General features: G+C 39.4%; 1 protein-coding gene across 2 annotated transcripts; it reads left to right on the plus strand.

Moving 5' to 3' along the window:
• The first annotated feature begins 5,965 nt into the window (after positions 1–5,965).
• Positions 5,966–24,938, plus strand: rnf24 (ring finger protein 24). 2 transcript variants are annotated; one of them, XM_010793106.1, is made up of 5 exons: positions 5,966–6,480; positions 18,490–18,639; positions 20,873–20,915; positions 21,245–21,286; positions 24,685–24,932. In XM_010793106.1, the coding sequence occupies exons 2-5, from the start codon at positions 18,497–18,499 to the stop codon at positions 24,766–24,768; spliced, it is 312 nt and encodes a 103-aa protein (XP_010791408.1). In that variant the 5' UTR covers positions 5,966–6,480; positions 18,490–18,496; the 3' UTR covers positions 24,769–24,932. The 2 variants fall into 2 exon arrangements, with proteins under 2 accessions (XP_010791408.1, XP_010791407.1); XM_010793105.1 differs by lacking the exon at positions 5,966–6,480 and adding an exon at positions 16,001–16,109 and having other exon boundaries at positions 24,685–24,938.
• The last annotated feature ends 241 nt before the right edge of the window (positions 24,939–25,179 follow it).

A 25,179-nucleotide genomic window follows, 5' to 3' on the forward strand; every position in this document is an offset into this window, starting at 1 on the left:
CGTTAACCAATCATCACAGTTAAAGTTTTCTCTAATCTCCTTTCATCATTTTGATAAGAGTCCAGTGCCCCGCAGCGAGGCTCCCCCAGCCCTCCCCCGATAGACAGCTTCACGAGCTCAGGTCACCTTCATAACCACCGAAGATGCCGATCTGCCGGTAAACGTCTAATGGTGACGCTCCACACAGCTAAAAAAAGAAAAAAAGACAAGGACACAGTGTAAACATGTATAATCAGCTTGCCACAGGCAAATAGCTCAGTTAAAATAAAGCACAGCCATTGTGCAATACTAAACATTGTTTGCATGTATATTTTTTTATGTGTAAAAATGTCAGTTAGAAGCTAAAAGAAAAAGATATTTGTATCTAAACGTTTTAACTTTGTTTACAATTTTGGGAAATCGAAACGGAATCGATAGATTTCAAACGATACGCCACCCTACTTAAGAGTAGTTTGACCGCGAAAGATTAACAAAATCAGAGGTACAAATACAACAGAAGAGAGAGATGAGACAGCACAATACCTCAGAGGAGACGGCAGGGCCAGTGGCAGCAGGTCGGAGAATACCTGATGGAGACAGGAGGACCGTCAGTTACTCTGTAGCCAACAGGTGGATGCAGGACACAGGGGGGGGGGGGGGGGGAAAAGGCGGAACAACACGCGCGCCGAGCCTGGCGGGCGGCCCGCGCGGCGCGGTGGGCCCGGCGGGGGGGGCAGGGGGCCCCCCCGCGGCGGCGGGGGGGCGCGCCGGCGCTGGCGGCCGGCACCTCCGCGCGGGGACCCGCCAGGCGCATCACCGCCCAGCGCCCTCGCAACAGAGATACACACATACGCCTCAATCGATGCAGTGCTTATGATTGGGAATGACGAAGTGAGAGAGAAATGAAAGAATAGAGGCGAAAACTGCGACTTGCTTTGCTAAAAGGTTCGTAAGTGTAAACAAATCTACTGTATATTGGTTGGTCTCTGTACATTCACACACGTACATCCAGACACCACACACAAACCATCACTTATCAGCTGATACAACTCTTCCACTCCATAGCCAACACACCTAATTATATTAGTGTGCATACATGTATTCCAATTACTGGCAGGGCCCCATTATCAGCTGTGCGAAAAAGTACACGCCCACCGCCGGGACGTGATTTTACAATATAGACAGTAAGTCTCAATTGACTTTCCGCGGACAAGTGATATTTCGCCCTCATTTATTGACAAATTATTGATAAATTCATTTACAAAATTCGAACTAATTGCAAATTGTACGGGCTGGTCCTGCCATTGTTTGTTTAGAAATGTTAAGTTTCGGTTCTGCTTGTCGATTCTAAGAACCATTCGCCGCTTTCTGTTACGCTTAGCCAGGGGCGGGCGGAAGCTGTAGCACAGTGGTCAGGGTGGGAAGCTAAAACTCGGTCCACGAGTAGGATAAGAATAAAATTGTCCGGTCCCGGGATTGATAAGAGTGTGAGGATAGGGCGAGCGCCAAGCCCCGCGGACCGCAGCTCTCTCTCTCTTTATGCTCCGATCAGCTGCAGGCTGCAGCTCAGCGTCTCTCATCTTTCTACACCAGCGGACCGCTGCCTCGTTTAACAGCCTCATCCTTGTCAAACTTTCTATGTTCTTCGTCTAACACGTAAGGAAGGTTATTAGCCGGTTATTCAAGCGTTATACAGCGTTCACTAAATAAGAAATACATTTGTATTCAATAACCGGAAAGCAAATTAAACGCTATGACGGTGAGTTGTAACTAGGAATACAGCTTTGACCCTTAGATGTTTCAGAAATAATATTTCTCCCAGTTTGTCATTGGGATTATTTTGACCCTCTCAAAGAACCGGAATCGAGAACCGGAAATAGACTGGAATCGAAACAGAACCGGAAAACGTTCTAAAATCCAAACGATACCCACTTATGCTCGTATGCAGTAAATCCTACCGCTCACGTTACGTTAGCGGTGAAAATGTAAAATACGATGGCGAAGAAGAAGATTCCAGTGGCCCCAATTTGTGTCCATTCTGGACAAGTGAAAAATGTATTCGGACAAGTAATTTGCCAAACGCACTTGTCCATGGACAAGTACTCTCTAAAAACTTTTTCTCACACTGATTATACAACAGGCAAAGAAACCAAGAAATGACAAGCATGTAATTCAATGGTAAAATGTCACATCTGGTGACATACAGTAAAAAGGACAAATTGAACTATTTTCCTCCAATATAAAACCCTGATATTACAAAATGCATGATTATATACCGGTATGGCGGAGAGATCAAAAGATGTGGTTATAATGGGAGTGGATGGGACACGAGTGGCTAATGTGTGAGTTTTTTTGTTTAACCGTTTCTGTGCAAAAACTAATAATCCACCAAAATAAATGTTGTTGCTAATCTTTGACATATCCAAGACTGTGATAAAAAAAAAAAAAAAAAACCGAACCTCCCCAACATTTATTATAGGGAAAATAACTGCCTTTTTGTGCATGTTTTTCATAGAAAACGCAAATTCATGTTTTCAAACTGGCAGTTCAAGGGTTAAAATCCTGAACATAATTTAACATTTGGTATTTTTGATCAGGACTGAAGTTGATTGAAAGATTTAACCCCAAAAAGTAAAAAAAAAGACTGTTATAAAAAAAAAAAGAGCCAGTCAACAGATATGTATTTTTTGGAAATAACTCATTTTCTCTGTTTTCATCACGAAAAAAACCAGCAGTTTCATGTATTCAAAATGGCATTTAAAGGGTTAAAATCCTGAAAATGATTAGATTTTTGGTATTTTCTATTAGGGCGGAAGTTGCTTTAAAGATTGAACCCAAAAAAGTTGTGAAAAAAACCTTTTAATATAATATTTTTATCAAAGTATTTTGCAGTGGACATTTTTGTCTCGAATGACTAATTTGCGTAGTCCAATCGAATGATACCGGAGCGAGGCTGAAACCAAGGATAGCGCATATTTGTAAAAGCCACATTTTTTAACACCTGTGAAAAGGAAGATGTGCATGTTTTATCAACGAGAGGATACATATTGTAAACTATCACTATATGTTCTGGTTAAGTGTGATTAAGGTGTGAAAAAACACAAAAGTTGGTGAAAACATATTTTGTCATTACTTTTGCTACGTGTGACTCTCTCCCAGTTGAATGAAATGATAGTATTTCCTAAGAAAGAACAGTCATTACTTTGACCCATGACAGAGTTGAGTTTCATGGCTTTCACTTTGTGTAAAACACAATGACCTATTGTAGGCTTTATGAAGCAGACACAGGGGTAACTCACTCAAGACAGTAGTGTACAGTATGTGCAGAAGAGGACATAATGGCCATCAACAGACTGAAGGAAGTGTAACATGGTGATAATAAACCTCCGCTCTCCAATTCTTTTGAAATAATCCCTCCTTTCAGTCAGTACCAAGCAGCAGCCTCCTCCTGCCATCCCATGGAAGGGAAGGAGGACCAGTGCCAGTCTTGTACCTTGTCTGCAATCCTTCAATGGGCCTTTGTGATTCCTGCCATCCTTCCCCCCCGGCTAACCCCCGGCAGCCCATTCAGGAGTGTCACATGGCACTCACTCTCTGCGCCCATCTCACAATGCTGCCCTGTCATTCGCCCCTCATTGACATGCGCTCATAGTGATGTGAATTGGGGAATGATCGTGCTGGTGTACTACTTTCAAAGGAAATGAAGTGCCGGGCTGGGTGGCCAAAGTGTGGCTTCCTGGATACGGTATTCATATTTCTTAAGGGGAAGTGCATAAGCGTGTGTGTGTGTGTGTGTGTGTGTGTGTGTGTGTGTGTGTGTGTGTGTGTGTGTGTGTGTGTGTGTGTTGGGAATTGGTGGTGAGATACAGCAAATGTCTCACACTCCCACACCTTTAACTGTCAGTTACCATGGGAAAATGTTTGATTGAGCTGAACAACAAGCCTTGCTAACACCATACTGTGTATAACAATGTAAAAAATTATGTTTGAATGTTACTATGGAAAAAACTACCAAATGTATATGTAAGTGCTAGGATACAAGTATCTGTTAAAACCCCAGGCTTAGTAGGTTACAGCACGTCTGTTAAAGATGAGGGAAACTGATCAGCAATAAGGTTTCAAATGTATACCTTGGTTACATACTTCCATATCACAACCCACAAGTCTATTTAGCTTTGATTGTCATATTATTTAAAATTATAATTCTAAATGGTTTTAAATAGGTATATGAGAACTGACAATTTCCAGTGACATTACAAGCGTTCGTTCAACCTAACACTGAACCCTATTCAGAACAAATATTATACTCCTTGACAGTGACATGTTCGCCTGCTGTTCTGGGTCTAAAAGAGGTGAGCTTTCTGCTCTCAACTTGGTGGAAATCGAGTTACTTGTGAGCTGATACTCAGTCTGCAGATGAAATAGTTTACATAGTCCAGGTAATTTAGAATATTTCACAGTTGTAAAAGTTATGTTAAAATTATCTAATTCGGGCTCATTGGAAAATCTAATTACAAATATGGTATGTTTTATACCTAAATCCTAAAAATATTGCATGTTGACGAATAAAGGCAACTATGCATTGACTGCAATCAAATAATTCAAACATATTTGACAATAATTTAGGAAATACACTTTAAAATGCATTTGAAAAAGGCGTGAAACTGTTATGTAAAACAGATAATAGCCAAAGAGTTTTCCTTTTAAAGTAGTGTGTTCGAATATGAGACCTTTAGCATAAAACGATTTTTGAGGATGAACGATTTTTACACATTGTAGAATAACTTCATAATAAATCACTTGACCTAGAATAGTTTTGCACAAGATCAATATAGTTTTAGTTCCAAGAGTTACTGTGTGTCCCTCATATAGCATAATGGCCTTGTGACTGTCTAACTTCCAACTGTCTTCCTTGGGTCTTTGTGACAAATTAAATCAGACATTCATTATTTGATGGATTCTATATTGCCTACCAGAATATATCTGAAACTCAGTTTAGATTATTCATCCATTATCCATTGGGGAATATTCCTTGAGAGACACTGTCTTCTTCTACAATAATTGACAGATTCACAAGAAAAATGACCCGAAAAATAGCCGTGATGTACAAGAACATGTCTAGAGGCAATTTTAAGAATTACCAGCATTTGTGACTCTTTTTCTCAGCCTTATCCTCCCTTTACCGAAACAGGCAAGAATCACCAGTACCATCTTCATCATTGAGAAAGACTAACAGCAAAGTTCACGAGAGCAGAGAACATGAATGAACCCTGCTTGCTGCTATTACATCACGCTTAAAAATAAAGACTCAATTTAGAAGAAGTGGTGGTTTCATATCATGAAAAATGAACCTTCATCATTTTTTGAATGTGGTGCTTTGAGAACACATTTTGTATCATACTCAGATGGTTCTCAATGGTGTGTTGCACAATCACTTTAACTTGTGATGGGATATGTTTACACTTTGGCCCAAATACTTAAAGAGCAGAAGACTTCTTCGAACATCATACAGTTTGTTATTAAGTGCATCAAGTTTACATTAAAAAAGACAATATTGAGTCACTTACTAGACTCTAGTTTGTACTTTTTATATTGTAAAACAATACAGTCTATTTTGGTTTTATTATATCAATTCTATAAGCCTACTGTGTATTTGTTTCTTTTATATTTATGCTTTAAAAAGTATACTTAGCACTTGTGTATTCTTATGTAATAATGTGTACTTTTATGTGATTATAATTATGTATTATTTAATTGATGTAATTTCATCACTAGATAACTTCAGACGTAATTCTGTATTCTGGACGGAAATATGAATAAAGCCCTCTTGATTTATTTGTATTTGAGTTCATCAATTACCAATAAGGAACCAGTAGTGATTAATATGCCCCAATATTTTTAAGAATCACTTGCAATGGCTACGTGACCATGTGCAGTACCCCTCCCTCCCTCCTTTACCTCCCCCTCTCTCCCATGCTAGCATCACTCCCCTCATGCTGTACTCAAAACCTCCAGCGGAGCCATCGCTGTGTATGCCGAGCTGACTGGGGGAGGTCGGATCTGTACTGGTTGTAGTGGGCTGTGCAACGTGTAGAGCCCGTAGAGCCCGTAGAGCCGTGCTGATTGCGAACCCTCTGCATAACGACGGATTTTTAAGAGGGGAATTCACTCGCCCGGGGAACCCTTCCCTTCCTGCAAACACGTCCATCCACCACGTTCTTCATTTATAAACGGAGTGTTTTTGTTGCCTCTGCTTCCCACACTACCACAGCTGGGATTTGGTCAACATCTCAGGCGGGGGTTGTGTGATGAGGTCGCCCCGCAGCCGGGGTCTGGTTACGATAAGAGAAGGCGTTTTTTGTTGCTAGGGCACTTTTGGCTAAAGCGTTTTTTGTTGCTAGGACACTCTTGGCTCCATTTCCAAAGCCTCTTCGCACCCCGAGTGTGTGAAGAAATACACAGCTGAAGGACATAGCTACTACTGGGCTGAGAGACCCGCTGGTGAGTGGATGCTACTCCTTGTTTTAACCCCTTGTTGTTAGCTGCTAACACTGTTATATTGAATGTGTTGTACTTGGCAACAAGCAGTCCTATTTTAAGACCAGTCAAAGGTGTTGTTTATTCACTAGTTTAACCAGTTAGTCACATTATAACATCACAGGGTTTTTGAAGAGCTGTGTGTGGATGTTTGAACTGACACTATTATTGTGTTTTAGTAAACGTGGACAATGGGTTTCTCCGGGGAAACTAAACGCTATGTCATTTGCAGCTAGCCGTAAACGCTGCTAGCTAGCGAGCCTACGCCCAGCTGTCTCCTGTCCTTTTAATGAGCAATAACCACAGACATATTGGGTTAATCTTAGCTGCAACATAAACCTGTATTAATGTAACGATATATTCTGTCATTAAAGCTCTCATAGTGCCATAACTGGGTACAGTCAACTCAGCTCTATGATGTGTATACTACTATCAACGCACATAACATATTATTAATTATAAGAGCAGCAACCATGGTTTAAACTAACTTTTAAGAGAAAACTGTGATGGTAGGGACACAGCAGGGCTTTCTCTGCGTTTCCGTCAACACTGACAGCATTGTGTGGGCTGTAACCATAGACTTGAACACGCATGAGCCATAACACGCTTAGTGGGTGTAGTTGGCAGCAGTGCAAGTATGAGGCAGTTAAATGTGCATACAGCTTTTTTGTAGAGATTTACCTATAGGAAATGTGTGCTTATGGTCTCTAATCTGATAAAAAATGGTGCATGAGAGGGCTGTTATAATGTAAACCTGATATTGTCAGAAATCATGTTCATATTGAACGACTGCCTGCAGTGGAAGCAGCTGCCATGTAACCACTAACCAGAGACAATGTTCAGTGTCCTCTCCTGAATCAGTCATCTTAATAGCATCTGTTGATGGAATGCATCTCAATCATGGAAAAGATACTGCTTAGCCTTCTACCGTTTAAGAATTGTGGGTGTCAGATGTTTTAAATGCCACTGATGCAAATGTATGATTTGTGATTTCGTTGCAAGAAGGTATGCTGACAGGCTAGATTATTTTACTTAAGTAGCTGGTAGAAAGTACAGTGTGCACATGTGTGGAATTTCTCTGATCTCTGAGAGTGAAAACCAAACTAAAAATCTGGTCTCTTAACAACACAGATGCAATTGGTAAGTGTTGTTAGTCCCTGTAAATTCTCTTTCAAATGCAAGTAATATTGTCACTAAACCATGCAGCCATGATAGTGCTAGAAAATGATTTTTATGCAAACAAGAAAATGTGTTTTCAAGACAGAAATCATAATATAAGACTGTCTTAAACACAATACTGAAGAGATGCTTGGCAATTTCAGCATTAGCACTCAACTCATCTTGAGCTGAAGTGGTCAAACATTGCACTGCACGAGTCGATACACAAATGTAAATGCGCTGTAGTAGATACTGCTCGGCTAGATACAGGCACAAAACAAAGAAAACATTCAGGTTTGGAACATCATGCATTTAGGGCAATTTCAGGCAACCTTTAGATACAGCTAGTAAAAAAATGCTGTCTAAAGCTCAGTCAAAAACATGTAAAAGCAGGCAGACTAATTTTGGTTCTCTGCAGTGGTCAGATTTTGTGGGTGTTTTTAAGTATGCATTGGTTTACAGTTGTTAGGCTTAGGATGAATAAATATGTCATCACATTCACAATATTACAGAACACTATGTCTTCTGCAGATTTCATTACTTTGTGCGGCCAAAGAAGCATCTAGGATCTATTGATTTGCCAGCCTAGTATCCAATGACTAGCAGTAATAGCAAATCATTTAGTATTTGCTAAATGACTATAATGTTACTTCCTTAGAGGTGAAGCCAGATAACATTTGTATTCTTCAATGAGAGGGTATAAGGCTCAAATGACATAATTATTGAAATAGCTCACCTGATAACGAATAGCGGCAACCCAATTCTGAGGCGAGCGTTGAGCCCATGCCTTCCTGTTACTTTTGGAGGGTGATCATGTAAGTGCAACACTTGGCTTCTGTAACAGCAAGTGCTGATAGTCTTCTTACTTTACCGTCATGAATGGTTTTATTGGTATTTAGGGTTAAAGATCTTTAGATATTTCTGAAAAAACTATTACCAAAAGTAAAAACCAATCCTGTATTTCAGATTGTTTATCAGAGCTGCAACAATTGTCTTCATTGTGGAACAATCTGCAGAAAATCTTCTCGATCTTAGTATTCCTAACAATTACTCTATGATAAGATCACCAATCATTGCAGTTATGTTGTTGTGTTGAAACTAGTTCTGTCATTTTCAAGAGGAAATGAGCATTACTTCATGAATTGACTAAAGAGCACTGGTGCCTCAAATTGAGGGCAAAGGTTGAACAGTCAGCTACTACATTAGATAAATCAATTTAATCAAACTGGTGTCTCCTGAACCATGAAGAGCTGGTCCAACATGTTCATTATAGGCTACAAATTGCTGCAACATTTGAGATGTGGCTGAGTGGTGTAGGATTAGTATGCAGAATTAGTGGAAAATAACCTAATGGGATTTTTTTGTCTTTGTTACACAGTATTGCCACATATATATATATACATATATATATATATAGGCCTTAGAGCTCATGTCAAACCATAATAGACTAAAAGGCCTTTTCTGTGGCTAGTAGGCCAGTCTTTTTACTCTCTGTGTTTTAACTTCAGGGTAAAAATATGCTGTGGTCCATTTTTATGTTAACCCTCCACAACTCTCTTGTAAGCAACTTAAACTGTAACGTGGTTTAACCTTAATTGGCATCCTTCAAGCAGCTCGAATGTGAATAAAATGAACGGACAAAAACGATAGTGCTTTCAATATGTTTACTTATCTACTCATCTAATTTCAACACCAGCGTTATAATATGTAACATATCATAATCTGTCTTGCTGAGATTTCGCTAGATCATTTGAGATACAGTATGCAGGGTTTTGTCTGAACCGCTGCTCCCTCACTTTCGGCTTGCGCCCCCATACCGAAATGCAGATTTCCCCCCGGAAAATGTTAAAGTGGTACCAGAAAACAATATTTCTGTTAGTCAAAAAACGGTATGATTACAACAAAAATATAAAAATGGTGTCAAATCGACCGTCAGACAGCATAGACAGCTTCGTTTTACGGAGCTCCGAATAATTAGGGGATCTGTTGTGCTCATGCCAAATGGATGCCAAGTGTCATGCATAAAGCCTGCCTGGGCATCGGTGATTGATCAAGTTGGCTCAGTCAAGATTGACTAAAAATTCTCTGAAAATAGGTTCAATGAGTAGGCATACAATGTGGGTGTCCTTTTATAAATAAAGTGAGTTTTTTAGATTTAGTCATAGTTTGTGGTTCGACACCTTTGCATGCTTTTTTTGTCTCAGTTAAAGTTTTTGTTTATTTCCTGCAGGTAAGTGTAACCCCAAGAGCCGATATGATGTGTATTGGGTTCAGGTTGTTTTTATATGTTTCAGCATGACTTACTCACCCTCACATGACTACAGTTTTTATTTATAGTGCTTGTGACCCTGCACTATGCAGACCAAGGGTCCGGTTGCTCTAAAGTAGGTATCACTAAAAAAGACATGGCAACAGATTAGGATTCTTACAAGTAATTATAATCTTGTTCAGTGTTTAGAAACGGTTATTTTTTAAATGAAATCACTGACTAGTCTTGATTAAAAGGTGACAATGTGTGGGTACTAAACAACCATAGACAAAAGTCAACAAACGGTTCACAAAAAATAGAATTTAAATTGGGTAGAAAGTCAAATGTTGACAGTCAAATGAGGTGCCATGGAGCACTGAAAGTAGAAAAAAAATCCTCCAGAAAAATGTGGCATTGGATACGGGGAGACGAGTGCTATGAGACAGCTGTGTGTGTCAGTTCCTCTTGTTTGTGTCAGCTTGTGTTACTATCAGAGTCCACGCAGGAAGGATGAGCTTTAATGGGAGAGAGAAGGGGGGAGGGCAGATATAGTAAGGTCATAACACACTTTTTATTCCTGTCACATTTACATGATTTTAGTTCATGAATGAACCGCTCTTCTTTCACAGATATATCATTACAAGTTTCTAAGAGGTTTTATTTATAGTTAAAACCATAACCCTTATTCTCAGACACCATTCCAGGCATTAATAACATCTCAAAGCTATGTCAGGTTAAAACTTCACTAAAGAAAAGTAGATTATTGTTTTTGGAGCAAAGGAGGAACGATTCAAAGTCATCACAGAGCTTCAGTCGGCAGACTTTAAAACAACAAATAAAGCAAGAAATCTAGGAGTAGTGATGGACTCAGACCTGCATTTTAACACTCACATTACAACAGTTATTAAGTCTGCATACTATCACCTTAAGAACATACCTAGTTCAATCAGCATCAGGCTGACTTTGTCAGCTCCTCTCAAGTCCTTTTCCTCCCACATCTCCAAAACTAGTAATAATCACAGCGACCTACTTACTGTAGAACTTGGTACAACTTTAAAAAAGCAAACTTTTTTTAATGCATATTTTAGGACTTGAAGTTCAAACGCAGTTCCTGAACTTTGTACACCGCTTTCACAAGTAATTGGTGTGTGTGAACATACATATTCTCATCTTTATTTCTCCTAGGAAGAACCACTGTCGTACCGTTTAGAGAGAAAAGAGTCTTTTAAAGCATTATACTCCCCTTCCTGAGAGCTGTATCCTAAGCCTGTGTGCTTTCTATGCTTTGTATTCGATCTGTTTCCTCCACTTCGGCTGAAAGAAGGATTTAACTAACCAGTCTTGTCATAAAACATTTAAACTATGAGCAATTTTGTTTTGATGGACAGTTAGATGAGTGAATGGCCAGCACCTCAGAACTTCCCCGCTATCAAATGACTGAACATTTGGTGTGCAAGTATCATCTGAATGTGGGCATTACACTAACCAGAGCCAGAACATTTTCAAGAGCCCTTTTGCTTTTCCTCCGAGGCCCCGGAGTGTGTTGCTGCCCTTTGGCATATTACGTTTCAGATGTGCAAATCTCTAGCACGGCTGTGGCTGCTGGTGGAAATTTCCACTTCTCATTTGGACAGCATCTGGTGAATGTGATGCAGTGGGCTGATCACAAGAGACTACTGTACAGAGCTACGGTTGGTATTCCTTATTTGATCACAGGATAAAACAAGCAAATAAGGAAAGTGTTAAGGATACATTAAGTAAAACAACAATTATGGAGAGGAAAATTACAGAGCACAAGGGTATTCTCAAACCCATTGCCAAAATGTTTCTTTAGAAAAACAAATACAAGTATTACTCAGCAGCTTCATGACACTTATTCTATCACATGTCAAAAATGTGAAATATCATGGGTCCAAAAATGTCATCGTTTGTCCATGTGATTTGGATTCGAATAGTTTAGCTACTATTATATATGAGAAGGGTATAGAAGAGGGCTGCGGAGTCTGATGGGTGGCTTTGTGTTCATTATGTTTGATTAGGCTCTACAGTCATCCCATTGTTAGTAATTTGTTACGTAATGACTTTGCAACGACCGAGAGAGGGTTCTCCGGTCAGATTTGTTCAAGAAGGATTTTCGGTTTTCTGAAAACATTAGTGGTCAGATGTTTTTGTTTGATAAAGAGAAGTCTATACAAATATGGTTTCTGATATGGTTTTAAAGATCAATTACCGTGTTCTACAGATACTCTTGCCAACTATTCCCACATGCTAATCATTGTCTTGAATCAGATTTCAGTTTTTTGATAAACTGGTATCACATATCAAACTGTGAAGTATGTGTACTGTAATGTATTTCACTTTTTAAGAAAGTCTGAATACTTATTTTACATGGAATAGTTCAAAATGAAACCATTTTGTAACTCAAATAGGTAATGACTTATTGGCGTAGTTGAAAGGGTTATTCAAGAAGTGATTGTGTTTGTATTCTGGGTTAATAATTACTAAATACTAATAGTGTGTCCAATAGTGAAACAATACCGACCGACTGAAGGAAAAGGTGTCGTAGTAACGTGTTGTCTTTGCTTCACTTGGTTAGGGAGTGATGTTATCCTCAGACGAAGAGCTCCCACACACTAGCAGCTCATTGATTTATTGGAAAATAAAAGTATAGCCTACAACAAATTCCTCCTGATCTAAACAGACCCTTTGAAAGTTTTGATTGTTTCTCAATCTTATGTAGGGGAATGCTCTATTAGTTCACAAAGAGGGGTAGAGTGTAAACAAAGATCTGATTTTCATGTGTATTGTGTGACACGCTGACTGAACCGTTTTCTTGCTGACTTGTAAAGGGTTTTTTCTTGGTAATTGTTTGACATGAGTCTTGGTATTGCCTATAAGCATCCGCTGTGTGCATTCAAAAGAGTGTGGCTACCTTTCTTGTTAAGACGTTACTTACTTAGTAGCAGTCGCATACTATGATTCCATTTCTTCATTTTTGTCCGGGTTATGTCAATTTGTATGCATCAATTCAGTTTTAATTTAACAGGCAAAAGTATGTCTCTTTTATAATATGGTTTAGTCCTCCTGATGCAGCAATTACATGTGATGTAGCTCTATAACCGTTGATATTGACTAAGCAATGTGTTGTGCAGAAAAAGAGATGATATTCACTTTGTTACCACATCTTTCTGTTCAATCGTACCACAGGAAACCGTTCACATTGAATGTGAAGAGTGATTTGTACACAGGCGCTCATATCCTATAAATGTGATGTGCTGTGCTGTGCATGATCTTGTTGATGCCTATGTAACAGGGTGAGGTCATGTGAAAATGTCTGCGTGTCTTCTCCAACTAGAAGACACTAATGGCGCATTTCCACTACAGCGCGGTTTAAGCGTGCCACGGCCCGTTTTTGGTTGCGTTCCCACTAGGCGTAGTTCCGGCTAGCGGGTACTTGTTCACAGTTTTTCTGGCTCTCCAAAATCGAAGTTCTTTCCGGGCCAACAACCCGGCTGAGTAAGCTAAACTAGTGAGAGAATCGCTGGCAACTACAACAAGATGAACATATTTGACCGTGATTTAATTGTAATACACGTTTCAAAAAGAAGTAACAACATACTGATACCGGATAGTAAAAACCATGAATTAATGCTTTGACAAGTCTGCAGACAGACGGCAGGCGAAAAACCTTTTAAAATGCGTGTTTTCTGAATGGAGATCGGCTAAGCTAACGTTGTATATGCTCCGACCGTCCACACTCAAAACAACGGCCTATACAGACATAAATAAACCAGCGACTGTATTCGCCATGACACAGACAGTCTGTGGTTTGTATTTGTTTAACTTTTGTCTAGTTTCTGAACAGATATGAGGAGCTGTGAGCTCTGAGTGCTAAGAGCTAACGGCTGATGTTGGTTTTGTGGTTCGCATTGAAGATGACGTCACGGCTCCGCCTACACTGCGTTACTATAGTTACTGCCCCAGTCCCTAAATTGTAATGGAAAAAAAGCATAAAGTGAGCCTGGCCTAACAAGGCCTAGCCATACCGTACTAGGCCGAGCGAGGCCCTGCAGTGGAACAGCGCCATAACTGATACCAAGTCATTACATTTTAGGATTTCTTATTGGTGTCTAATAGGTTTATCCTTTATGTTAAATCTGTTCACTACCATTGCATTTGAAATACATCCCCCCTTCAACCGTTAGTTTTTCAGCCAGTGAAGCGTGCACGTTTGGCTCTCGTCCCGAGTGGGCCCTTTAGTTTCAAAGAGGGAGAGGGCAACACGGTATTTTTAGATGCACTTTAAGCTATTTAATAACAGGAAGCAGGACTAATTGCTAAGCTTTGACTACGAGTAGTTTTTAATTAATTTTCTCTGAAAGTTGTAGAGCAACTACTCCCTGCTTCACTGGGCCGTGGGATAGACCTCAAGTCTGTTGACGTCTACTTTATAGACCAGCACCACTGGTCAATTCACTCATTTGATGTTTTGATAATGATAGTGGAGCACTGTCTACATATTGGTCACAAATAAATCATACTAACATATCCATTCAGTTTTCCCTTACTGTATGGAAGGATTTGCACTCTGTTCACTCATTTAGTTTTTCCATTACATTTTGGACTGCGTATTTGTTTAGTCTCTAGTGTTTAGTATCAGTGATATAAGGGTTGTTTACTGAGAAGGGGTTACATTTCCTGATATATCTTGATCTATCCAAGTCCTCTGGATCAGCAAATCTTGATACTGTAAGGGTGTTGCACATAGTGAAGAGAGGATAGCCTAAGAACAGATTACCTTTGAAGAAGGACCTTCAATAAATCAAACCTGCTTTGAATACTCCCCCCTCCTAAACTCATACTAGCTTAATGAGCTACATGTCTGTTCCGTAGCTTTTCATTGAACTGTAAAGATGGAGTTTTTCTTGTTCATCGAGTGTTTTAGCAGTCCTGTAGCTGACTTGTTTGTAGGAATAGTTCACTGTAGATGTTACTCGCTGATAGCACCACCACATTATATGGATTATCAGGGCCATGTCAAGCATCCATTTAATACTAATGTAAACTTTGTGATTTACAGCAATGATGGGAAGGCCTGACACCATGTTATGTTATCTGTATTTAGCATGGGGTTATTTTGATGTAGCAATTAGCAGCTTTGCAACTGTCATGTTTAAGCTACATGGAAGCTGTGGTAGTGGATGTTTGGGAGCAGGTCATTTTTCACAACTGGCTAACAATTATGCAGATTTAAGTGTTGTGTTGGCTTACAACATTCTGTAAAATCGTTTTACACATCTGTCAACCGCGAAAAGAGTTAATGTATTTCTCAAAATCCTCCTTGGTGAGATGTTCTGAAGAAAAAACATCACACATTTTTTGTATTATGAATACGATGCATGACTGTAGAAAAAAACAAGCTCACAAGCAGAAGCAACATTTCTAACTGTTTTTTTGTAAGATTTGAAATAGCTTTACTGGATTACTAGTAAAGGGGAACTAATGAGCCTTTCACACTCCTTGAGGTTGTTGAATCAACAATGTTTATGTACCACCATCAAGCATGTCTCAGAGAAAACTATGTAGCTTTAGCTGCCAATTCACTGGAGGTGCATGCCCTCTCCGGTGAAGAGCCACAGCTGACTATTTAAAGCTGATATGTTAATCCACATCTCAAATTGGACCTGCTTTTACACACCTAGGTAGCATTTGCTAACCTCCCTGGCTACAGGAGCTGCAGCTGAAAAGGAACATTTCTAAGTTAAGTGCTAAGTTTGAAGCCAAAATTATTGAAAGGACAGAAGTGATTTCCAGCTACTCTTTAGAGGCCTCTGTTCTTACTTAATCATCTACTATTTAGGGAGGATTGTCGTTGTGTTGCTTTCAAATTTCCCCTGAGGAGTGTTTTTGTGCGTGTATAAAGCATGTCGCTCCACAGCACGTTTGTTTCTTCAGATAAGCAGGGGAAGGTTGTTGTGGCTGTTTAGAGAAAGTCAGAGGGTGAAGCGAGGCTTGCTTTTGGCATGGAGCCTTTATGAAGGGGGCAAAGAAGGGCTATGATCTAAATAAGTAAACAGGAGGCAACCCAGTGACAACGCTCTCAAGGACAGGTTATGTCATTTCTCAAAGACATTTGTTAGAGATCTATGCAGACATCTCTACTCTTCAGCATGAAGGCGCCACTTGGGTATGTGTGTGTCTACAGGAAAACAATAATGATTTAGTTGTAAGTGGTCTTGCAAGATCAACACCAGTCTGTCTTTTTGAACTAAAGCTATGGAAAAGTCTGCATTTGAAATGTTATTAAGTAACTGTATTAGTGGACTAGTAGCAGTAGTTTGCTAGTAAAACAATTGTTTTCAGTGGTTCTATCTCCAGAGGTGCTTGTAGCTTATGTGAGTAGCATGTAGCTCTGCGTGTTGAGAAAAAGGGAGGTTGTCTGTTGACTTTGCTTGAAGGGAAGCCAAAGGAGAAGTAGGGCTGGAGTTTGGCAAGCAGCCCTAAAACTTGGACAAAGAAGTAAAAATGACGTCATTACATTATTTATCTACAGCTTATTCAATCGTTGACAATATATACACAGTCATGCCACAAAAGCAACATCTAAAATGCCCTGTTCTGTTTGGAAATGTAAAAGAAAATGGACCACGCTTTTGGGAGGTGGCCAACTTTACCTGGTAATGGTTGGGCTTCCCTTTTAATTGTATTGGCATTGAATCTCTTGGCGTCATCCACACCACACTGAAGGCATCCATCTTTTGTCTTAGCTGCTGTCTGTCTCGAACTAAGAGGAAGCCATAGAAACATGTTAGGGCCATTTACCACCAGCTTTTTGTTCTCTTCTGCATAGTAGTGGCTGCGTATGTTCTGTACAGTGAGAGGTTTTTGTATACATGGATAAAATATGTAAGTGCTTGGTCGGTAGTTATTTAGACATTAAAACATATGTTGAATTACAGAAGTTACATTACCAATCAAGGTAATATAATGAGCCATATCATTACTAAAAGAACTTCCCTTGTTTAAGCGTAATTTGCTGTGATTTTCACAGCAAATGACGTTTATCCCTCTTACGGGGATACTCTGCATTGAGATACCGATAATGACAGCCGATACTGGATGGAGTAATGTTATAAAGAGGCTTCTGAGGGTAATGCTGAGAGTGTTCCTCACTCTGAGAAACCTAAGTGATATACAAAAGAGCAAGTATCAGTGTCATACACTCATGGGGTAATCATTAAGCAGGAGAGGATTGTTAATGGCCTCAGCAAAACTCTGAAAACTTTCCACTGTCCAGTAAGTGTAGAGGAATGGAGCTCTTGGTGTTTAGTGAAGGGGAGGGGGCACAAGAGAGGGTTCTCAAAGGAGCCAAGTTATTCCTGTCCTCTCCTCCTCCTCCGCTCCGGTAGGCGGATACATGTCTAGTCATGTCCCTTTGGTATATCGAGTAAAAGCTCTTGACCAACAGACCCTTTGTGTGCCTTGGCTTTTATGAATCACTTTTTCAGGAAGCTATATATGCTGTTACACAATGTTGTCAAATACATGCTACACGATAGCCTTTGTAAACATTGTTTTATTTACCAGTTTTTTTACAAAAACGCTGTCTATGGTTTTGATGCTTTATGTGTGAAATATAAGGTGGCTGTTAAGTATAAAGCTCAATAAGACTTTTACATATCCTCTAAAGTAACAGTATGGCAGGTATTGCGACAGACATCCACTGTTGACGTTCAGGGTACATTCGGAGGTTTTGGCATCTGGCCAAATACAGCAATTCTTACATCAGCTGTGCAGGAAGGACCACTGACTCATTAGTTAGGGATGTCGGGAATAAAGGGCTAAAGGGCATATTTATCCATAACATACCGTGGTATTTTAGCGAATAACTCTCGTGTTTTTAGTGTCTGCGGGTTTCCGGGTTAAATCAGGACGGAGTCAGCAGATGTCACAGCGGGAGGATACCTACCTCAAATGTACTTCGCACATTTCTAGTATACATCCTTGCATGTCTTGCTTACACACAATCCACATAATATTCAGTTTTAATGCACTATACCTGACTTTACAAAATACTTGGTATGAATAGTAGGTTAGTGTGAAAATATAAACACACCATGTGTCTCTTTCCCTTTGTATTAATCTTTATCGACCCGGCTTAGCAAAGGCCTTTATGCCGATGTCTTCAGTTTCTAATGACAATTCTTTTTTTAGACATTTTTAGACACATTTAATCCACATAAAAACATGGAAACACATCTTCTAGTCTAGGGTTAAGTATGAAAAACAAAAGAAATGTGTGGAATAATGTCAACAGAGAGTGTTACTATAGTGAAGTGAAAGCTCTGCACATGCTGCTAAATGCATTTACAGTAAAACCAAACCTAAAAAAACCCAAATGTTTATGTAATACTGAAAGTAAAACTAATTTGAAAGTGGAACTAACTTGCCCTGAGTTACATTTTGACATTATTATTGGGCCATGTTTTTTTCCACTCACTTACTGAGTGTGTTAAAGTTCAACCAAATATTGATAAACTTTTTGACATTTATTTCTCTCCATCCAGAATATCCATGAGCTCCGATTTCCCGCACTACAGTTTCAGGATGCCAAATATAGGGTTTCAGAATCTTCCCCTCAATATCTACATTGTGGTGTTTGGGACGGCCATCTTTGTCTTCATCCTCAGCCTCCTCTTCTGCTGCTACCTAATAAGGTAAGATCCATGCTATCTTTGCATTAACGCTACGTTTTTTTTTGTAATTGCTTAAAACGAATGGAAACTATAAATCTAGTAATCTACATGATTAAAAACATTGCTGTAAGGTCAGCGCTAAAGTTGTCTGCATGCTGAATATGATTTATTCACAAACTGTATGGCATTTTTCTTTGGCTTCCAGCTGAGGTTGAAGGATTTTTGTTTTATTTTTTAGAAATGTGTGTTTTTACATTTGTCTTACTAATCATCTTTTTTACACAAGGGCACAATGTTTCAACAGCACAGTTGGAAGAAGTATCTATGATACTACAATTGATAACTTTACAGGATCATGGCACAAGCCAAGTTTAAACCTCTTGTTTGTCATCAATAACGTTCATCTAGTTAAAGCTCCTTTTTCAGGCTTTTAGTCATGAGTGTAATCCAGTTATTCAGGAATAGTGGAGGTACTTTACTGGTCATTCCCGAGCCCCTCTTTTCAACCCCACTGGTCTTTTCAAAGAGTCCTGGCTGCCGTTGCTGCAGTGGTTTTCTCCTGGCAGCAACGAACTGAAAATAAACAATGTCCAGCCTTTTTGATCTAAGACAGTGAGAAGCAGCAGGTCTCAACCAAATTCACCCCTCGCCACCCTGCCATGTCCTATGTTGCAGGGCAAATGGTAAGTAGGTTAACTACTACTGTTGCTACGATTCCTCATCTAACTGTGAACAAAAACCCCTATAACTTTAATTTAGAACCATGATTCAAAACTAAAGTCAAGATTGCCTGGTTTAGTGATTGAAGGCAAAAACAGCCATTTAGATGCATTTTATGGAGCCAAATCTGAAAGGACTGGCCCCAAATGACTGAAATGATATGCACCATCATGCATGACGACTGGACAATTCATTTTAAGCCACTACTTTTACAAATTGGCAATAGTTTAATTAAACGTCAATGCCTGCCATGAAATCGTAGGGTTTCTATGCAGTTTATGTGGCTCTTGTTTACATTGAGAGGTGAATGATAAGGAATTAACGTTAGCATTGACATGTGACCAACACTCACATATAGTTTGACACAAGGCAGACTCTCACAGAGGAACTCAAGCTTCTCTATCAGCGAGTATTCAGTTCACACACACATATGTGAAATATGCAATGGTGTATACATCTTTAACAAATACAAAATATATATTTTAAGTATTTCGTAAGGGCATTTTTATCTCAAAGTCTTAAAGACTTGAGGCATTGAATGCTGAAATCATGATCATGCCCTAAACATTTTATTAAGTAACTTTGTATTTAGTGTTTATGTTTGGTGACATACCACAAGGTAGACCATTTGGACATGTTTCATTTAAATTGATGGCTATCATACATATATTAGATTTTGAGTTCCATATTAAATGCAGGTGAATTATGATAATGCAGCTTTAAGAGGGGGGTCAATTTGACCACCTGTTTTTAGTTTGTCAGCTGGTTATTCTCCTCTCACACTTCGACATTGCACTTAATGGCCCCATCAGTCACCCACGACCCCCTAACCCATGACCAGTTGTCCTCGACCCTTAGGAGTCTCTGCACCTTTTCCTGCTGACTTCTTTAAAATGTCAGTTTCTCTCCTAGACTGTGCTGCTTGTTTTACAGATCCCTCTCACTCTGCTGCGAGAGGTTAAGGTTACTTGTAATGGAGGTAAATCTTACAAACCTATGAATTTCTCCTATCTCTGTTGTTTTCTCCCCTTTTTTCTACATATTTTATTATTATCCTCAGTACATAGATTCTCTTCTTACACAGTACTCTTTCTGTTCTCTATTTGGATTGAGTTGTTTTGTGTTTGCTCATTTGCAAGAGCGATGATAACAAAGAGTTACACCAACAGTTGGATATAAACCTTTAACATTGGTTTTATTGGTTATATTTAACTTAATGTTTGGTGTTCGGTTTGACACGAAGGCCTAAGGTTTTCTATGAATGACATCTGCTAATATGTAACTTGAACAAATAGCTTGAAGTTTTCAGTAATGTGATCTATTTGCACTCCTTACTGAAAATAGTTATTCCAATGTAATCTTTATTTAGTCAGTATTTTTTCACCTGACTAATGTCAGAAGGCAAGTATTACATCTATGTTTGTAATTTCTCTCTCTTTTTCCAGGATTTGACATGTATGAAACTCTAACTGACCTGGTCTGTTGTAAAACCCCTTCCTGATCAAACAGATGTTTTGTCTTTCCGTCTCCCCAGGTTACGGCACCAGGCGCACAAAGAGCTTTATGCATACAAACAAGTAAGCATTCCAATGACACACACACACATGCACACACACACACACACACACACACACACACACACACACACACACACACACACACACACACACACACACACACACACACACACACACACACACACACACACACACACACACACACCTTTGTGCACATGCATTTACTTTAAGACTGTAATGTGAATTATATTATAACACACAGTATCTCTGATTCTGTTTTTTAACCTGTTGTTTTTTAATTACACTCTGATTATTAGATGTTTATGTTTAGTCTTTTATTGTATTCCCAGAGAACCTAATCTGCTCTTATCTCTCACTGTGCCTCTCAGGTCATTCAGAAAGAAAAAGTCAAAGAGCTAAATTTGCATGAGGTAAGCACTCATCTTCTTTCTTACGTTATTATGAACTGATCTCTTACTATCTAGTGTACAGTACATTCTGTAATGTAACCTTCAAGTTCACAATGTGCAGTGTTATCAGTTATTTCGATCTGTCCAGTCACATCCCTCTTGATTTGAACAATACTTTTGTCAAAAGGTCTTCCTCTCTGTACCTTGCTGCTCTTGGTTATGCATTAGTGATGGCTGTGCCGTAATGCACTGTGCTCTCCATTGATTTGAAATAAAAGGCTAAGCCCTGGGACTCTAGAAGGTGCATTCATGCCGACATTATGAACATAAACCTCTTGGCTCTGACAATCCAATTCTAAAAAAGTAAGGACTCATGTTCTGGCTATCTGTAGGTCTACTGGGTTTATATAGTTTCTGGGTTGTGTCTAGTTTGTCAACAGTGATGAAATAAACATTATTAGTAATTTAACATTCAGTAAATCAGTCTTTACTGTCTTGTGAAAGCTTGCATCCCGTGGTTAAGTCATGAGTCCTCTTCCTACCGTTATTACGTAATGCTTTATGTCAGCTCGACTTGGTTGGCAAATTACAGGCAGCAATCGGTGTGTTAAGCACCCGCACTGACTTTGCATCCAGGAACACCCTCCCTTTAACACTGAAGTGCAAATGAAATGTTAACAATAGCATCTTCGTGTGGGCTTTGACACGTGGCTAAACACACTTTCCTGTCATCAGTGTTGTAACTTCCCACTGTTTCATCCGGCCGCGGGCTTGCGCTGTTTATGTTTTTAGAAACGGAGAGAAAACATTGGAAGGTGTCATACGACTGTGACACAATGTCCAAGCTGTATTTGTTTAAAAACAACACACACACACACACTAGTCTAGGTGGATGACCTAGTTTTGAAGGCTCCCACGCCAAAGGATCACCCTGGATACACGATTATTGGCTAAGATGCATGAATTCAATCTCTGCAATTTTATGGAATATTTCAGTGAGAGTGCTAATATGGGATCAGCTTACTGGGCAACTCATGTTCAAGGTTGTTTGATGTGAAACTTGATCAGTTATCCTTTTTTTAGTATGACTTTAAACCCCTCTGTCTCATATATCAAATAATACCTCATACAATATGATATGTGAAGAAAAACACAACATCTAATATCTTTCATTTTTTATTATTTTTACAATCGTTGTTACACTCAAATGTATACGTGAGCTAATAGTTAGCCTATGCAAGAAAGAAACGGACCCGCCATAAAAACAGCAAGTAAAACCTGTTGTCTATGGGATGGCAGTCGACTGATTGTTCTATGAGTGAGATTGTGGTTTGCCTTGTATTCAAATCAGTGTGTAATCGACTCCCGGGACAAACTGCTCTAGATAGAGAAGGATGTAATAACTTTTGATAAACATAAAACTATACCTGGTATTAAACTATAACTTAATCCAATCTATATTAAAAGTCAGTATCTGTTATGGTTACATTATTTTATCATATTTTAGAAAGGTGTGTAAAGATAATGCAAATATCAGAGGTGATGCAAAAGATGCCTCCTCACTATTACAGGAAGAGGGTGTGTTGGTCCTAATACCCACTTGCTATGGTAATGTTTTTTTCCCACAAGCCCATCTGTTTTGCATTGAATTAGTAACTTGGTTCATTCAGTTAATAGGGAGAAAGAGATTTTGTCAAAAGTTTGGGAAGGTTGCCAGATCCCAACTGTGAGAGTGACACAGTAGACAAGGCACTGAAAGGAACAAAAACATTGATCTTTTCATGTGTAAAAAGAGAAAGACAGACAACATAACAGAGGATTGCTCTGTGTCTAAATATCATCAAGAGACAAAGCTAAGAGCCCCCATGCTGTTCTTTTCATCCCTCCTTATCCATCCACCTCTGTAATATAGAGCTGAGAAAATATATTCTGTGTGGCTAAAGGGGTAACAGTCACAGGGTTAGACTGCCAGATTAAAACTCTTTTTTTGGAAATGTTACCCACAGGTTCGGTGAAGTTTTGTGATAGAAATACTTTGTGGGCTTATTCTTTGCCCAGTTTCTTAAGATTTGAAATGTTCATTTCAATTTGCACTGTTTGTCCTATCAATGCTAGTCCAATGGTGGTCTGGAGAGGGTAGTCAGATGCCAGTTGCTTCTTTTTACCAGCCAATAATGAGTTTCTCTGGGAGGTTTGATTATTGCCAACCCTTACCCCTGCTCTAGATTGTGATGGGAAAACAATGACATTGCATATACAGTATAAGTTGCCAAAAGAAGGTTCCTTGGAGGGGTGGGCTTACCCGTAGGGACAGGGTGACAAGCTCGGACATCCAGCATCTGCAGGGGAACCTCTGTTCTTTTGCTCTAAAGAAACAGCCATGATGGTTCTGCCTTCTGATTGCGAAGCCTCCTGAATGCCCGTTATACTGTTTATCCCAGCTACATGTTAAAAGATGAGATGTCACTGTAACCTAGACCCCCGACCACATGTGAGTGGATGACTGTGGGCTAAACTGGCTTTGCTTCAAATTGTTCCAGCATATTCTTGTAAATGTATGTCAACATGGAAAGTATTCACCCAGGGTACACTGAAAAAGATGAACACTCCCTCAGATATTTTACTCTAGATTTAGCTCCAATGACCCTGTCACATACAGCCAAAACATTAAGCTAATGCTATCTGGCAGATCATGACTCGTGGCATCATGCCTGGTGAACAGTTGCGCGTGTGTGTGTTTTAAACAAACAAAAAATGAATAACAACTCCAACCTGTCCTTCAGAATTGCATCTGTCACAGGAAACCAGTGAGAGATAAAGGACTTCTGTTATCACTGACTTGTTTGATCTAATACGACAGAAGCTATTGCTAACGGAGCTGAGATCATTAGATTGTAGAACCGGGCTACATAGCCCATGAAAACATGTTTGTTTTTCTTTCAAAGATTAGGTTTTGATATGGTCTAATAGTCCCTCTGGGGTGCGGGTCCACTTGTATGGCTGTTTCTTTATATCTTTCAGGCTTCCTTAGCTCTGTAACTTGAAAAGCAAAAGCTAGGGGAAAGAAAGTTTCACATCGCAGTGTTTTTACAGATTTTCCTGTTAAACGGAGGAATCCTTTTTTTTAAGGGAAGCCTCTCTCAAGGAAGCCTCTGACCAGCAACTGAACCAATCCCCAGTGTGAGTTTAGTGCGAGTTATACAACAGAACACAGTGGGTCAGTTACTGCTCTGTTTTTTGTGTACATTTTTTGCAGATGTTGGCCACAGTTGTCTTTTTCATGAGCGCTTGACCTTTGCTTTCATACACCAACACATATTTCAGATTTGAAGGAACGAACACCAGTCTACCAACAAATCTAAAATGTTGCATTTTTCCCCCCTTATAAAACATCTCTAACGGCCCCCTCTTCCTTTCAGATTTGTGCGGTGTGCTTAGAGGAGTTCAAACAGAAAGACGAGCTGGGGATTTGTCCATGCAAACATGCCTTTCATAGAAAGTAAGTATGAGGTTTTGACATTTTAACATTCATGTAAACACACAAGTGCACAAACATAAGTCAAGGACATGTGGAAAGGTGTAGATTTAGACATGTTCATACCATTTTACCCACCCGTAGTCATTTTAACCGTGACACAGTAAGTCGTTGTAAATAGACATATTAAAGGTCCCCTATAATACTATTTTTCATCAATATATTATAGGTCTCAGATATATACAAAACATGTCTCTGAACTGTTTTGCTCAAAATACCAAACAGATCATGCATTGTAGCTTCCCATAAACCCCTCTGTTTCAGCCCTGTTTCAAAAGTGCCGATTCTGGGTCTGTTACTTTAGATGAAAAATAAGGAGCCACTCCCAACACAGCGGGGACAAATGTTTATGTGTAAAAGACATGAAAAAGTGGACACA

Source organism: Notothenia coriiceps, unplaced genomic scaffold, assembly GCF_000735185.1.
Source record: "Notothenia coriiceps isolate Sejong01 unplaced genomic scaffold, NC01 NC01_scaffold00037180, whole genome shotgun sequence".
Lineage (NCBI taxonomy): Eukaryota > Metazoa > Chordata > Actinopteri > Perciformes > Nototheniidae > Notothenia > Notothenia coriiceps.